Source organism: Opisthocomus hoazin, chromosome 6 (genome assembly GCF_030867145.1).
Source record: "Opisthocomus hoazin isolate bOpiHoa1 chromosome 6, bOpiHoa1.hap1, whole genome shotgun sequence".
Taxonomy (NCBI): Eukaryota; Metazoa; Chordata; class Aves; order Opisthocomiformes; family Opisthocomidae; genus Opisthocomus; species Opisthocomus hoazin.
In genome coordinates, this window is record NC_134419.1 from 12,464,056 (window position 1) to 12,477,424 (window position 13,369).

A 13,369-nucleotide genomic window follows, 5' to 3' on the forward strand; every position below is an offset into this window, starting at 1 on the left:
CATCCCCGTGGGGGCTGCGTGATGCCACAATACTCACAAAAAAGCCACAGGATGCTTTGACCGTGGGGGCCTCAGGGAACTTGAGTGAAAGGACACCTGCGGGCAGAAAGCACCGAGGTCACCAGTCAGAAGCCCCGCGCACCACCCCACAGCAGCCCTGTGGTCCCCAGCTGCTCCCACACCAGCCCTGTGGTCCCCACCTCCCGGCTGGTCCGCGCCCGGCTCCACAGGAGGAGCAGGCTGGCCTCTCTGCAGAGCCATTTGGAGCGTGTGCCCGTAGTACTCACCACACTGAAACACTGCCTTGACATCCAGGTTGCTACACAGGAAGAGGTCCGGCTTCCTTTTGAGAACCTGCAAGGCACACAGACAGGCAGCATAAACCCAGTGCTGCCGAGGCAGCCAGGAAGCCTCCGAGGAATCCGGTGCCCCAGCCAGCCTCTGCCTGGACGCACACTTACCTGGCACACCCACAGTAAATGGCAGAGTCACACAGTGCAGCAGGAAACCATCACTTTTTGCCCCCCCAAGAAAATGTCAATCAAACAGCCAGGCAGTTTGCTACACTCAGGGACCACCGACCACAGGACCTGAGGATAGATGCCACAGCAGCGTACACACAAATGCTTCGGACACAGAGATGGGACAGAGTGCTCCTGTCCCACCCGAGCAGGCCAGGCAGCAGCAGGGCTCCCGGGACAAGGGCAGCCATGTGGGGCTCAGCAGAGACCTGTGTGCTTTGCTCCTCTCCTTGTGAAGACGCTGGCGTCCCGGGGCGGGGGTGGGGGGGTGTCACAGCAACTAGTTCAAGCAGTAACCCCAGACGCAGCTCACTCTGCTTGGGCTCCAGCACACAGATGATGAGATGCCAACAGTTCCTGAGCAGCAAGGCTGGGATCAGAAAAGCTTTTGAAGTTTTTTTTTTTCTGCCGCACACTGAGCCCACCAGCTTCTGCGGGGGATCAGGCACTGCTGCTGAGGACACCCTCGTGCAGCAGCTTGGTCCCCCCACCCCATGCTGGCACTGGGCAGTTAATGGATGGAAACATTTCAGTCTGCTCCTTCCACTCCACAGGGTTTCTGCCCTGCCACAGCAAGCCCTGCCATGTAAGGCGCCCACGTCCATGCCCTGACCACCACGCCACCGTACCCACCGCTGCGGGCCAGCACTGGGGCCAGCAGCCATGCCTCCTGCCCTGCTGTCACTGCAACACCGGTGACAGCAGCCACAGCACTGGAGTGGCCGTGCTCTGTGCCTGGAGCTTGGAGAGCAGGACACCAGGGCAGGCAGCCCTCAGGCTGAGCTGTGTGCAGGGCCACTGCCGCTTTCCAAGCCTGCTCCCGCGGATGAAAGCAGGGACAGCTTTCGGCCAGCAGCGCCCAGGACACAAAGCCATCTGCCCACAGCCATGGTCTCTAACTTGTAGCAAAATGGACGTATTTGCCACCTCTTTTTCTCCAGGGAAAGCCCACAGCCATCCACCCAGTGCAGAGAACATACGCTGGAGACCAAGAAGCTAAGGAGCAGGTTTCAGGCTTACTCCATCTCCTTTCTGACCCTTTATATCACACACTGCAAGAGAGGATTCGGGTTTGGGCATTGCATCGCTGTACCAGGCAGAGACGGCACAATCACAGAGACATGCTTCCCTGCTAGATACCAGCAGAGACCTTCACGAGGGTGACCAGGAGCCACATGATACCTGTATAGACTGCGTGCACCATCCCTCCTGACGCGCTAGCACCATCGGAAGGCCAGCTAGCAACTGGGCAATGGTTTAGAAACACAGCCACTTGTCGTGGCTACTGCTGTCTAGCCAGCCCCTACCCGGACAAACACTTGCAAGAGACCTTGTAGTTTTAGCCAGTGGGGACTACACCCACCGGGGCCCTGGTGTGGGCTCCAGCGCAGCGACCACAAGCTTCTCCCCTGGCAGCATGATGCTGGAGGACAGCTGGCTCCCCTGGCACCACCCACTGCAGGTTCCTCTACCCTGCCCGTCCAAGGGGCTGGTTTTAACCCGAGTACTATGTGCTGCAAAACAGTTCAGCTGGCACAAAAGTCTTCCAGCATGTTCAGGTTGCTACCTACCTGCAGGGTGCTTCTCCCAGCCAAACCAGACCCCGCGGCAGGCAGAGCCCCCCACGCTCTCCTGCAGACTCTGCAGCATCTGCTCCGCACTCCATCAGTGCCATAGGGGAAAGCATGCCAATAGTGGGAGGCCTTCTTCCCGTAGGACACCTCCACCAAGGGAGCATAGAGTGCAAGCCCAGTGTGGGCACACATCTAATGTAGGCAGAGATGCTTTTTACCCCCATGAGACAGGGCCCTGTGGAGCTTCTCCCGTCAGCAAGCAGCACCAGGTAGGTCCAGCTGCTCTTTCAGCACCAGGAATCCTTCTCCAGTTCTGGGGCCTCCTACTGCCAGCCTGGCCTCCCCGCCTCCTGCCAGAGCAGCTCTGCTCAAGTTCTGGGATGGAGACAGGTCTTTAAATGCTTTCGAACATCCCCCACATCCTCTGCTGCAGCAGTCACTGCAGAGGTAGGCACTGGCTCTCTGGCAAGGGCTGACCTGCAGGCTGCCACAAAAAGGATGCTGGGTTCTTCTCCAAGGCAGCTGGGAGACTCCTAGATGCATCTTCAGAGCAGGCTCTTCTTCCCTCTGGCCCTTCATAGGCAGGCAGGCATGGAATGGACACTGAACCACGCTCCTCCAGCAGACAGGGGACAGTGGGAGGGCTGTACACCCAGTGCCTGCCACTCTCCAGAACACGCAGATGAAGCCCTTGTGTCCGGCACCACCACCTCTTCCCAGTCCACACGCCTGGCGGAGCAGAGCCTCCAGCTTTGGAAAGGGCATGTGAGCTTGGCCAGCCACCAGGGCCAGGAAGGAGCAGTCAGCACCTGCCCGCTGCAGAGAGAGGATGCCAAGCTCATGTCCTCCACGGGGCTCTCTGGCTGGAGCAGGTGTGTTGGACAGCTCAAGGACTGCTGCAGGCAGCCTGGGCCGGCCCAAGCAGGGAGGGAGGTGGGGTACGGCAATGGCTGTGCCATCACAGAAGGTCAGTCCTGCCTCTTCTGCCCAGCGAGGCCCCACTCGCCCAGTCTGCCCCAGGGCTCCCGGTCAGTGGAGGTCACCGTGGCACTCCCGAGGTCTGAGTGGCATGGAGCCCTGCCACGGGCGGGTGGATGTGCCTGCAGCCCCAGGGGGGAGGCAGGCTGGAGAGCCCCAAAATCCTACCTGCAACTGGGAGCACGCACACGAGTTATTCCTGCTAGCCAGGGAGTGTGGAGAGCTCCCCAGCACCAGAACCTGCCTGGTTTTGCCGATGCAGACCCGGGTGCAAGCCCCAGCCGCTGCAGCTGTGCCATCCTGGGCACGGGCTCTCCAGCAGCACGGGCAGCACCAAGCCCCGCAGCCCTCCGGGCAGGACGCTCACCTCGGGCACAGAGGCAGCGATGCTCTGCACTGCTCCCAGAACACAGCGGAGGCAGGAGGGGAGCAGCTGAGGACACATCTCATGGCAAAGCGTGCCGGCACCGCTCCGTGCAGCCTTACGGCAGACTGGTTGTTTCATACCTAGCTCTGAGTAGTAACAATAACTCCAGGGTCTCCAGCATCTGTAAGACATTTGGTTTAAGCCAGCATGCTCGTGATCGGCCAGCCATCATCAGACGTGGATTGCCAATTAACATGGTGGCAAAACGATCAGCCACACCAGCTAAGCAGTCCCACGGGCTGCACCAAGCCCAAATAAATATACTATAAAGTCAACTGAAATCCTGTCACACAGAGACATGGCTCCCTGTGAGCTGGTGACAGAGGGCTGATGTGCAGGTATCAAGAGGTAGGAGCTTCTTCTGAGTTATCACAAGGTAGGAGAGTAATTGCTGGCAGAGGCAGGGGACAAAAACACTGCAGGCAAGGAGAAACCAGACAAATTTGAAATGAGGAAGATGACTATTTCCACCAAGGTGATAAACCACAGGAGCAGACGGTCAGGGAAGTGGGAACATCTCCACCTTGACACACTCTTGGATCCAAACTTGTTGCTGCTCTGGAAAATGCGTTACTTCGCCAAGGACTCTGCAGGCAGAGCAGGCTGGGATGAAAACACGGCCCTCATCACATGAAAACTGGATCTGAAGAGATCTGCAGTTCTCTCTGACTTTAATCCTTGGATCTACAAATGCTCAACAGCATCACCGCAGAGCACAGTCCTGTGGAAGAGGAGAGGCTGGATGCACCTCTGCCATCACACAGCTCTTGAAGTCCTGAGAGCAAGCAGTCAAGGAGGGGTGGCAAGGCCATTTCTTGATGGGTTTCAAAGGACCCCACCAGATCATCAGTCTGGGAACAGGGGCAGGCCAAGGAAGAGGAGAAAACCTTGAAACAAGTCCTATGAATAAAAAGCCCCATGAAAACATGAGGTCTCAAGTGGGTGGTGGTGGGCTGGCAGCACGATGCCAGACATCTCGCAGTGATCCAAGATGGAGCAGCCACGGAGGTAGGAGCTTCTGAGCTGCTCCTGCAGCAGGGCCTCCAAAGGATGCAGGCTGTCTGGAGATCCGCACACTGGAGACCAAGCCAGTGGCCCGCATGCTGCCCCAGCATTACCTGCAGATCCTGCCTATGAGGGCAGTGTGTAACAGCTTCCTAGCAGCTGGGATGGGGGGTGGTTGCCCTCACAGCACACCCCATGGATGTGCATCACAGTTGCACTTTTTCTCCGAAAGAGCACAAATGTGCCATGTCCCGACACAGATAAGGACCCAAAGCCACAGAGAAACTCAGCACTTTCAAAGAAACAACAAACAGCCTTGGAAGAGTCTCTAAGAGCCACTTAATACCCTACCCTGGCAGGACCACCTCTACCTGCCCCCCAAGAGGAACAGGCTTGTTGAGTCCTTTCAAGCCCTTGAAGTGACAGCAGCTCCTCAAGTGACCTTCCAGTTCTTCCCCGTGCTCTTAGAAAGATCTACTGCCTGACCTGGATCCTTTTCCATGATTTCCTCCCATTACTGTTTGTCCCACTCAAGCAGAACCGAAAAGGGGTTTTTACCTATGACTGGGACGTTACCTTTTACACACTCCAAGACTCGCACACCTCCTCAGGCTCCCATCAGCCTTTCCTCCTTGCCACGCATACAAGGTGCTCATCTTCCCAGACGCTTTTCTCTGTGCTCCCTGTTCTGTATCTACAGAAATGTTCTGTCCCAAACTGAGCACAGTGCTCAAGCAGCGGTCCCACCAGTGCTGAGGGGCTGGGGAGGACACCTCCACAAACCCCATGCACAGACCCCATTTACCATTCTCCCATCACGTTCAAAACCCTTGTTAAAAGGTCACAGCTTCCAAACTCAGCACTGGCGAGAGCTGCGAATGCCTTCCGATAACCTCAATTATGTTACGTCTTTCAAAATGAAAAGCAGGGAAGAAAATGCTGCAATATCGCTTGTGAGATGTGATGGGTCTCAGCGGGACCTGGGCAGCAAGGTGAGACCCGTGAGGAGCAGACCCTGCCCAGGGGGGTGAGGTGCAGCCCCCTTGCCCGCTGCATCCCGCAAGACCTGCGTGTGGGCTGTTGGAGGGGGCTGGCACTCGCACTTGCCAGGCACCCTTCTCGGGCTGCCGCAAGGGCAGGGTGGCCACAGCTCCGGCAGCTGCCTGGGCGGGTGTTCCTGCACAACCACCCAGCCAGCACGCGTGGTTAGAGGTCTTGCCATCACAGAAACGAAGCAGAAAGCAACTCTTCCAGCCCCACGAGCAGCCTGCGGCCCCCGCCATGCCGACACAACCCGTCCCCGTGCATCGGCGAGCCAGCGGCACGGGAGTGCTCCCGGGCTGCGGGCGCTGTCACCACGCCGAGAGACGCCGCCACAAGCACGGTGCTCAGAGCCAAACCCCAGTGGCTTCCTGCCACCGTGGGCAGGGGCTTCCTCCCACCGGCCCTGGGGCAAGGCAGCCCACTCAGCCCATCCCCGCTCCGGAGGACCCATTGCAGGGTAGGTAAACGGGTCGGAAAACATCCACTTAATGCTCTAATTTGTCTGTCACCCAAAGGTGACCATGGCGGCAGCCCCAAGCGCCCCGCACCAGCTCCGGCAAGGCGAGGGGGTGGCAGCTGGAGAGCTTCCCTGCAGAGGAGGGCACTGCCCTGGGGATGGTGCAAACCCAGAACTAAAGGAGAATGTTTTGTTTTCAACTTCCACGGAAACAGATGGAGAAACTCGATATTCAACTAAAAGGAAAAAAAACGTTGTCAACAGAAAGCTAAAAATAGGTTTAAATTGAATTAAAAAGAGAAAGAGAGAGAACAGAAAGTGAATGAATAAGAAACTAAAACACACCTGTGCCAGGAGTTGCATAAATGAATCAACAATATCAGGATGATCCCTGGGCCCTAAAATATAATAAAGATGTAACTTAAGAGAAAAATCATACAAACAGCAACTCAACATCATATAGTTATGTGATACAGAAAGAATTTACAAGTGAAAACAGGAGTGTAAGGGAGGAGGGTGTGTGGGGAAGGGGATGGGCAACATGAGCAGCTTGAAGCAAGTTAAAGAAACAAAACATACAAAAAATCATGAAACTTGGAGAACCCAAGAACAGAAAGAAACTGCAAAGGAAAGGGTCTGAAGCCCCAGGGTCTCCAGCTAGCACCTGGGTGCTGCAGAGCCAAGGAGGAGATCTTCGTGTCCTTGGGGAGGAAGAGGAGGAGGAGGAGCAGGGGCTAGCTGGGCACCATCTCCACAAGGAGAATTAGAGCTTTTGCACTGTGGGGACTGAGCGGGTGTCTTCAGAGCACAGTTTGGTCCTGGAAGATAGCTGCAAGTGAACGACAACACCTCAGCAAACGCTTGACAGGCCCGGCCGGGCTCAGGCGTGCACATGCTTGTCACCAGCACCAGCTGCTCAGGAGCCCCTCGCACAGTCACCCTCCCACCCCATTCCCAGATGCTTTTCAAGACCCTGAGTCCAGGACCCTCCTGGAGGTCTTCTCCAGCATCCTCCTGGGAGAGAGCAGCTCAGTGCCGAGATCTCCATGCCAGTACCACTCAGCCTACCTTGGCATCTGACTGTGCACAGAAGCATCCTGACCCCAGTGGGATCGGGTGTCCCCCCCTCCTGCCACCCGTGAGCTCAGCAGAGGGGCTCGCCCTGCTCAGGGCCGGCTGCCCGCTGAAGGGGACCCACAGGGTGGGTGGGACCACACAGTCCTGGGCACACAGGAGCTGGACAGCCGCTTGCCTGAGCAAAGCTCGTGTCCAAGCGTTGGCACAGCTCGGGCTCTGTTCCCTCCCCTCTCCTCCTGTGGACATGCCTGCTGCTGCCCGGAGGCATCGCCGCCTCGCCGGGCGCCCAGCCGGAAGGGTTTCAGCACAGACGCATCCACACGCCGCTGGCAGAAGCAGGGACCTGATCTCCGGGTAAGCCCGGCTCGCTTGCCACTGACCCCGGTGACACCTCAGCGCAGCGGGATTTGCTCGGACCGTGGTGTGATGCTGAAGCAGGGGTCCTCACGCCTCCCCCACCTCTCTAGAGAGCTCCGAGTCTTGTACTGGGGGACGGCATCACGCTACCTGGCACCGGGCTGCGAGCAAAGGGCAAGACCCCGTGGGGACCACATACAGAGGTGCTGAAGGACCAGAGCCAGCAGCTCCAAGGCACATTTGTCCCTGTCACTGGGCAAGTCACCAAGAGGCTGAAGGGAGCCATGGTGCGGAGGGGCCTGTCCTAACCCCATTTGCTTCTTGTAGGATGGACAGCGAGCCAAAGAGGGGCCCCTGCCCTGCGGGAGGATGCCAGCATCCTCAGCATCACAGTGGTGATTCGTGGGCCAGCAGTGACTCTGAAAAGGTTGTTTCCTAGATGTTCACACACACATCCTCGTGCGAGGGCTTGATTCCTGGCCACTACAAGCAGCGCTGGCCCCTGGAGGAGCCCCGGGATCTCCGGGGAGCACAGCCTCCCTGCCAAGCAGGACTGGAGCTCCGGCTTGACCCTTGCCGCACGCGATGCCCAGCCCTGCTGCAGACACGGGGCTGTCAGGGCAGTCCAGTCTCACACAGGGGTTTCCTGCTTCCGCTGCCCTGCAGGGAAGGTACCCACCTTCCAGGGGTTGGGATGAATCCAAGAAACAGAGATGGCCCCACTAGCTTAGCTAGGAGTAAAAACAGCCATTCTTGGCAGGACGCCTCCAGACTCCATGCATGCAACAGCCTGACAACAGCCCCAGCGCAAAGAAGAGTTAATCCCACGTACCTTGCTGGAAGAGGGTCAGCGTGACTGAGGTAACGAGCAAGAAGAGGGCCTTGATGGGAGGGAAGTGGGCAGGCTCGTGGGCAAAGATGTGAACCAGCTGCAAGAGAGAGAGAAGGGCTGAAGCTGCTGCTGGCCCCGCATGTCCCCAGCCTGCCCGGGGAGCGGCAGCCCCAGCCCCGAGCATGGCTCCGTACCTGCCGCGTGAGGTCGATGGCAGAGGCCTGGGGGATGGTGCTGTACATCTGTCCCAGCATCTCACACAGCTGAGGCACCATGGGGGCAAAATCATCCAGGAGGGTCTTCACGGACTTCTCAAAGATGGCACAGACAGACTGCGGGAGAAGCATGGTGTGATCAGCGGGTATCAGGAGACCTCTCCCAGGAAGGCCAGGGCTTGTCGGATGGGTCCCAAGGGAAGGAAGAGGTGGCAATGGGGATGGGGACCAGCAGGCAGAGGGCTCAGACATGCTCTGGTGCTGGTGCCCTGCCTTGCAGCACACAATGCCCCCAGATGCTGGGCAGCACCCCTCCCACTCTGCAGGAAGGCTCCCCAAGGGCCAAGGGGAAGAGTGGCTGGTGGGACACTGCACACGGGCGTTACTGGACCGAGTGAACTGGAGAAACACCAGATGACACAGGTCCAGATAAGAGCAGAGCTCTCCCCCTGGAGGAACACAGGCTTGGCAGACGCCATCTCCCATTTCCCTGCTGATAGCAGGGCCTCTGTAACTGGAAAGGAGCAGAGCTGATGGGGGTACAAGACACAAGAATGGGCGGATGGTGTTGGTGACAGCAAGCAGCACAGGTCCGGACATCCCAGAAAGATGCCCCTCTGACAGGGCATCACCCAGTGTCTGTCCTTTGCTGTCCCAGTTCAGGTCAGCAAGGACAGGCAGAGCTGCAGGCAGTACGAGGAGGAGCCTGGTTACCTCCACCACCTGGGCATCGTTCAGCCACTTGCTGAGGACCTTCTGTATGAGCTGGAAGACTTGCTGCAGAACCACCACCACCTGTAAGGAATGAGAGGGACTGAAGAGAATTGGCCTCCGCAGCACCGGGGAGGGGAGATTCAATGCTAAGCAAGGCCTGGACTCAAACCTTCAGACACCACTGCCTCCTTCCCCTCCACAGCTGGGCAGCTCTCCTCCCTGCTGAAACAGCCTGGCACAGCTCAAAGCTGGCAGGGAGTGCCTGGGCTGTCCTCCAGAGCAGTGCCCAGCCAAGAGGGATCCTGCAGGTCACCTCTGCCCCACCTCAGAAGCAGTGGGATGAGCTGAAGGAGTTGTTTTAGCTGGAATGCACCAGCACTACCCACTTCAGCTTTCATGGTACACGCGGCACTCCCCATTAACCCCCCTTTCCTTCTGGCACCAGCAAGTGAATAGCGAGGCTTTGGCCAGGCTGTGGCAAAGAGCATCGAGCTACCACTCTACTCACTGGGTTGGGTCCTTGCTGCACTGGCAATTTCTTCACCTCGGTGTTTTCATGGTCGTCATCGTGGTGGCTGATGTCGAGGGTGGTGAAGAGGTTGGAGAGCAGGCCCAGGATGTGGATGATGGCCAGCTTGTTGGAGGGATTGGGCTGCCAGGGAAAATAACGTCAAAGCGTGACAGGGACTGTGCTGTTCAGTCACAGTCATGCCTTTGGGATCCTGAGGAACCAGGACTGCAGAGGCAAAGAGCCAGAAAGGGGCTCCCTGCACTGCGCTCTCTCGAGCCCACGTTCAGGAGTGCTACTTCAACATGGCAGCTCTAGGGCTACAGCCAGCAGGAGAAGCCACTTCTGGATGGAGGTAGCACAGGGACACTCACCGTTTCGTCAGCCAGCTTTTCCAGCTGCTGGATGTAGGGGGTGATCAGGGAGTGCAGGTTCTTCAGGATCTCCTCCACTTGCAGCGCAGAGAGCAGGAAACCAAGAGCCTGCATCAGCCACATGCACTGGCTCGTCTGGGACAGAGGAGACACAACGGGGCAGGTCACTGCCCAGCCTGCAGCCCTACCACGCACACGCTAGCTAAGAAAACTGCCAAGGGCCCATCCAGCAAAGCCAGGACTCTGGTGTGCTGCAGCCCCTGAGCTGCTCCCTCTGAGTCACTCGAGGTGCATCTCACTGCAGGAGAGTGGAGCAGCTCCCTCCCAGCAAGGCAGAACCCAGGGAACAGGCGCTCTGCCACCAGCACCTGGCCTCTTCCCAGCAACCCGCCAAGGGAAGACCAGTTGGTGCCCAGAGGTCTCCATGCCAGCGCCACTCACCCTGGCTGTGCTGCCATTCAGTGTGACCTGGATAGGCTGGAAAGCTGGGCAGAGAGGAACCTGATGAGGTTCAACAAAGGCAAATGCAGGGTCCTGCACCTGGGAGGAACAACCTCATGCACCAGTACAGGCTTGGCGTGGACCTGCTGGAGAGCAGCTCTGCGGAGAGGGACCTGGGTGTCCTGGTGGACGACAGGTTAACCATGAGCCAGCAGTGTGCCCTGGCTGCCAAGAAAGCCAATGGAATCCTGGGGTGCATCAAGAAGAGTGTGGCCAGCATGACGAGGGAGGTTCTCTTTCCCCTCTACACTGCCCTGGTGGGGCCTCATCTGGAGTACTCTGTCCAGTTCTGGGCTCCCCAGTTCAAGAAAGATGAAGAGCTACTGGAGAGAGTCCAGCGGAGGGCTACGAGGATGATGAGGGGACTGAAACATCTCCCCTATGAGGAGAGGTTGAGGGAACTGGGCTTGTTCAGCCTGAAGAAGAGAAGGCTGCGAGGGGACCTAATAAATGCCTACAAATATCTGAAGGGTGGGTGTCAGGAGGATGGGGCCAAGCTCTTTTCAGTGGTGCCCAGTGACAGGACAAGGGGCAATGGGCACAAACTGAAGCACAGGAAGTTCCGTCTGAACATGAGGAAGAACTTCTTCACTCTGAGGGTGACGGAGCCCTGGGACAGGCTGCCCAGGGAGGTTGTGGAGTCTCCTTCTCTGAAGATATTCAAGACCCGCCTGGACAAGGTCCTGTGCAGCCTGCTGTAGGTGACCCTGCTTCGGCAGGAGGGTTGGACTAGATGACCCACAGAGGTCCCTTCCAACCCCTACTATTCTGTGATTCTGTGATTCTGTGACCCCTGTGGGGTCAAGCGTCCCACCCCGTTACAGGCACAGCCTGGGCTCTGTCTCCACACTTATCTCCCTTCCTTTTCCTCTTGAAGACATGCCTGCTGTCTTGGCATCCTTGGGCTTGGACGGACTGGGAACTGCTTGAGTTAAGTTTCCCTGGGGGCTTCCCTCTCTACATGGACATACCCCCCAGCACGACTCCAGCCCACGTGTTGTGGGAGCCCGGCAGCACAGCCAGAGGAGCCAGCAAGTACTCCTGGCCCTGCACAAGCTGGCCGTGGGGCTTTGCTCTCCTCCAGGCACAGCCCAACCCACGATGGCAACCCTCATGTCTTCAGCTGAGAATGACTAAGGGGTACGGGGGGCCAAGCAGAACCAGCCAGAGGCGTGAGCCAGCCCCTCTTACCTTGTGAATCTGCTTCATCAACACCTCCTGCCGAAGAGAAGGGGAGAGAGAAAGAGGAGGGTGAGCGCTGCAGAAAGCCCCTTCCCTTCTAGGAGGCAGGACTGATGCAGGAGATCAATACAACCGAAACCAGTGTGGGTGCAGACAGGCAGCATGCACTCCCCACAACCCGCCGCAGGCAGGGAGCAAAATCCTTGTCCCCTGGTAAGCTATTCACCCAGGCAGCTCCCTCAGCCACCCAGCGAGGGGAGCCCCTGGCTCGCATGGGCTCTGCAGCAGGACGGCTCGAGGAGCCAATCTCAGCCAGGGCTTCCTTACCCCAGTGACGGTGTCCACCTGACTCCAAAGCCAGAGACTCCTCCCCTCCACCGGCCCCTCTCTACTTCCATGCACATCCTGGCAGCTCCCCCAAGCCCAGCCCTCCTCCTAGTGCCTTGGGACTCGAAGTCCCATCTGCCCCAAATCCTGACAACCAAGGAAGACCACACGACAACCTACCCTGGCACTGCAGGGACTGGCTCAGTCTCCACAGGGAGGCCTGAAGACCAGGATGCCCCCCAAGATGCTTGACAGAGGCACCAGCTGCCTAGCGGGTGCAGAGCTGGCAGGATGCCACTCTGAACAAGGCAACCAAAACGCCAGGGAAAGGATGGATGCTCAAGTGCAACCCCGGCAGACCCGTCGGCCATCGTGCCTGGCGCTGCCTGCCATTTCTCACAGCAGTGCAGAGAGCCTGCCACCTGGGGCTACTGGCCTAGGAACAGGATAGACAAGTCCCCCACGCCAAGCAAGATGCCCTGAGCTGCTGCTTTGTGTCCCTCTGCACTGATCCACGTGGAGGAAAGGGTATGCACAGAGCACATCCCAGGTCACTGCCACGTGCCCGTCTGCATCCCGCTCCTACCTGCGACACGGCGACAATGTTGGCGGCATAGGGCAGCAGGTCGTACTTGCACTCCCGGCAGATCTTCTTCAGGGTGGAGACGCTGGAGATGGAGAGCTCAGGGTTGCCCAAGGCTTGGAGCACCAGCGGCAGCACATTGTTAATCATGACAGGGTGATCAGCCAGCCACTCCGACAGAGCCCCTGCGCACACAGACGGGATCAGACCTCAAGACCGCACCACGGGCTCTTGCTCCCCACGTCCCTGGATGCTCAGCTTTGCCTTTCACTGCTGTTATTGCTGGGCAGGAGCGATCTCAGAGGGGCACCCCCTCCCCAGCCCAGCCTGCGCGTGAGCAAAGGCCTCACCGATAGTGAACATGACAGTGTCGGCGAGCTGCACGTTGCTGATGCTGATCCGGGGAATGAGGCCGATCAGCCCCGGCACCACGTCGGAGTAGTTCACGTCGATGGTCTCAGCGATGGACTGGAAGCCGTAGAGCAAGGCCTCCGTGTGCTGCCAGGGTGGGAGAGGCACCGTCAGAGCCACGTGCTGACCCCTGGTGCCCGTCGCAGCCCCGGGCACTAGCTCAGCCCCCTCCGCAGCGGCCGAGGAGGCTGGTCCCTGAGCAGCGCTAAGGACAGGGAGGCAGAAGACCTGTTCTTCCTCCCAGCAGATCCCAGAGAGCCTGCACGTGTGCTGGCAAAGTAG

At 58.4% G+C, this 13,369-nt stretch overlaps 1 protein-coding gene across 4 annotated transcripts in view; it reads right to left on the minus strand.

Moving 5' to 3' along the window:
• Positions 1-13,369, minus strand: part of IPO13 (importin 13) — a 32,611-nt gene that overhangs the window by 1,074 nt on the left and 18,168 nt on the right. For all 4 annotated transcript variants that reach the window (XM_075424667.1, XM_075424666.1, XM_075424669.1 and 1 more), the window contains exons 7-17: positions 13,027-13,174; positions 12,680-12,861; positions 11,776-11,802; positions 10,084-10,218; positions 9,710-9,853; positions 9,202-9,282; positions 8,467-8,604; positions 8,273-8,369; positions 6,352-6,404; positions 288-354; positions 38-96 (exon numbers count right to left, since the gene is read on the minus strand). In XM_075424667.1, the coding sequence (XP_075280782.1) occupies positions 38-96; positions 288-354; positions 6,352-6,404; positions 8,273-8,369; positions 8,467-8,604; positions 9,202-9,282; positions 9,710-9,853; positions 10,084-10,218; positions 11,776-11,802; positions 12,680-12,861; positions 13,027-13,174 (1,131 nt within the window). The remainder of the gene's footprint in view (positions 1-37; positions 97-287; positions 355-6,351; positions 6,405-8,272; positions 8,370-8,466; positions 8,605-9,201; positions 9,283-9,709; positions 9,854-10,083; positions 10,219-11,775; positions 11,803-12,679; positions 12,862-13,026; positions 13,175-13,369) is intronic.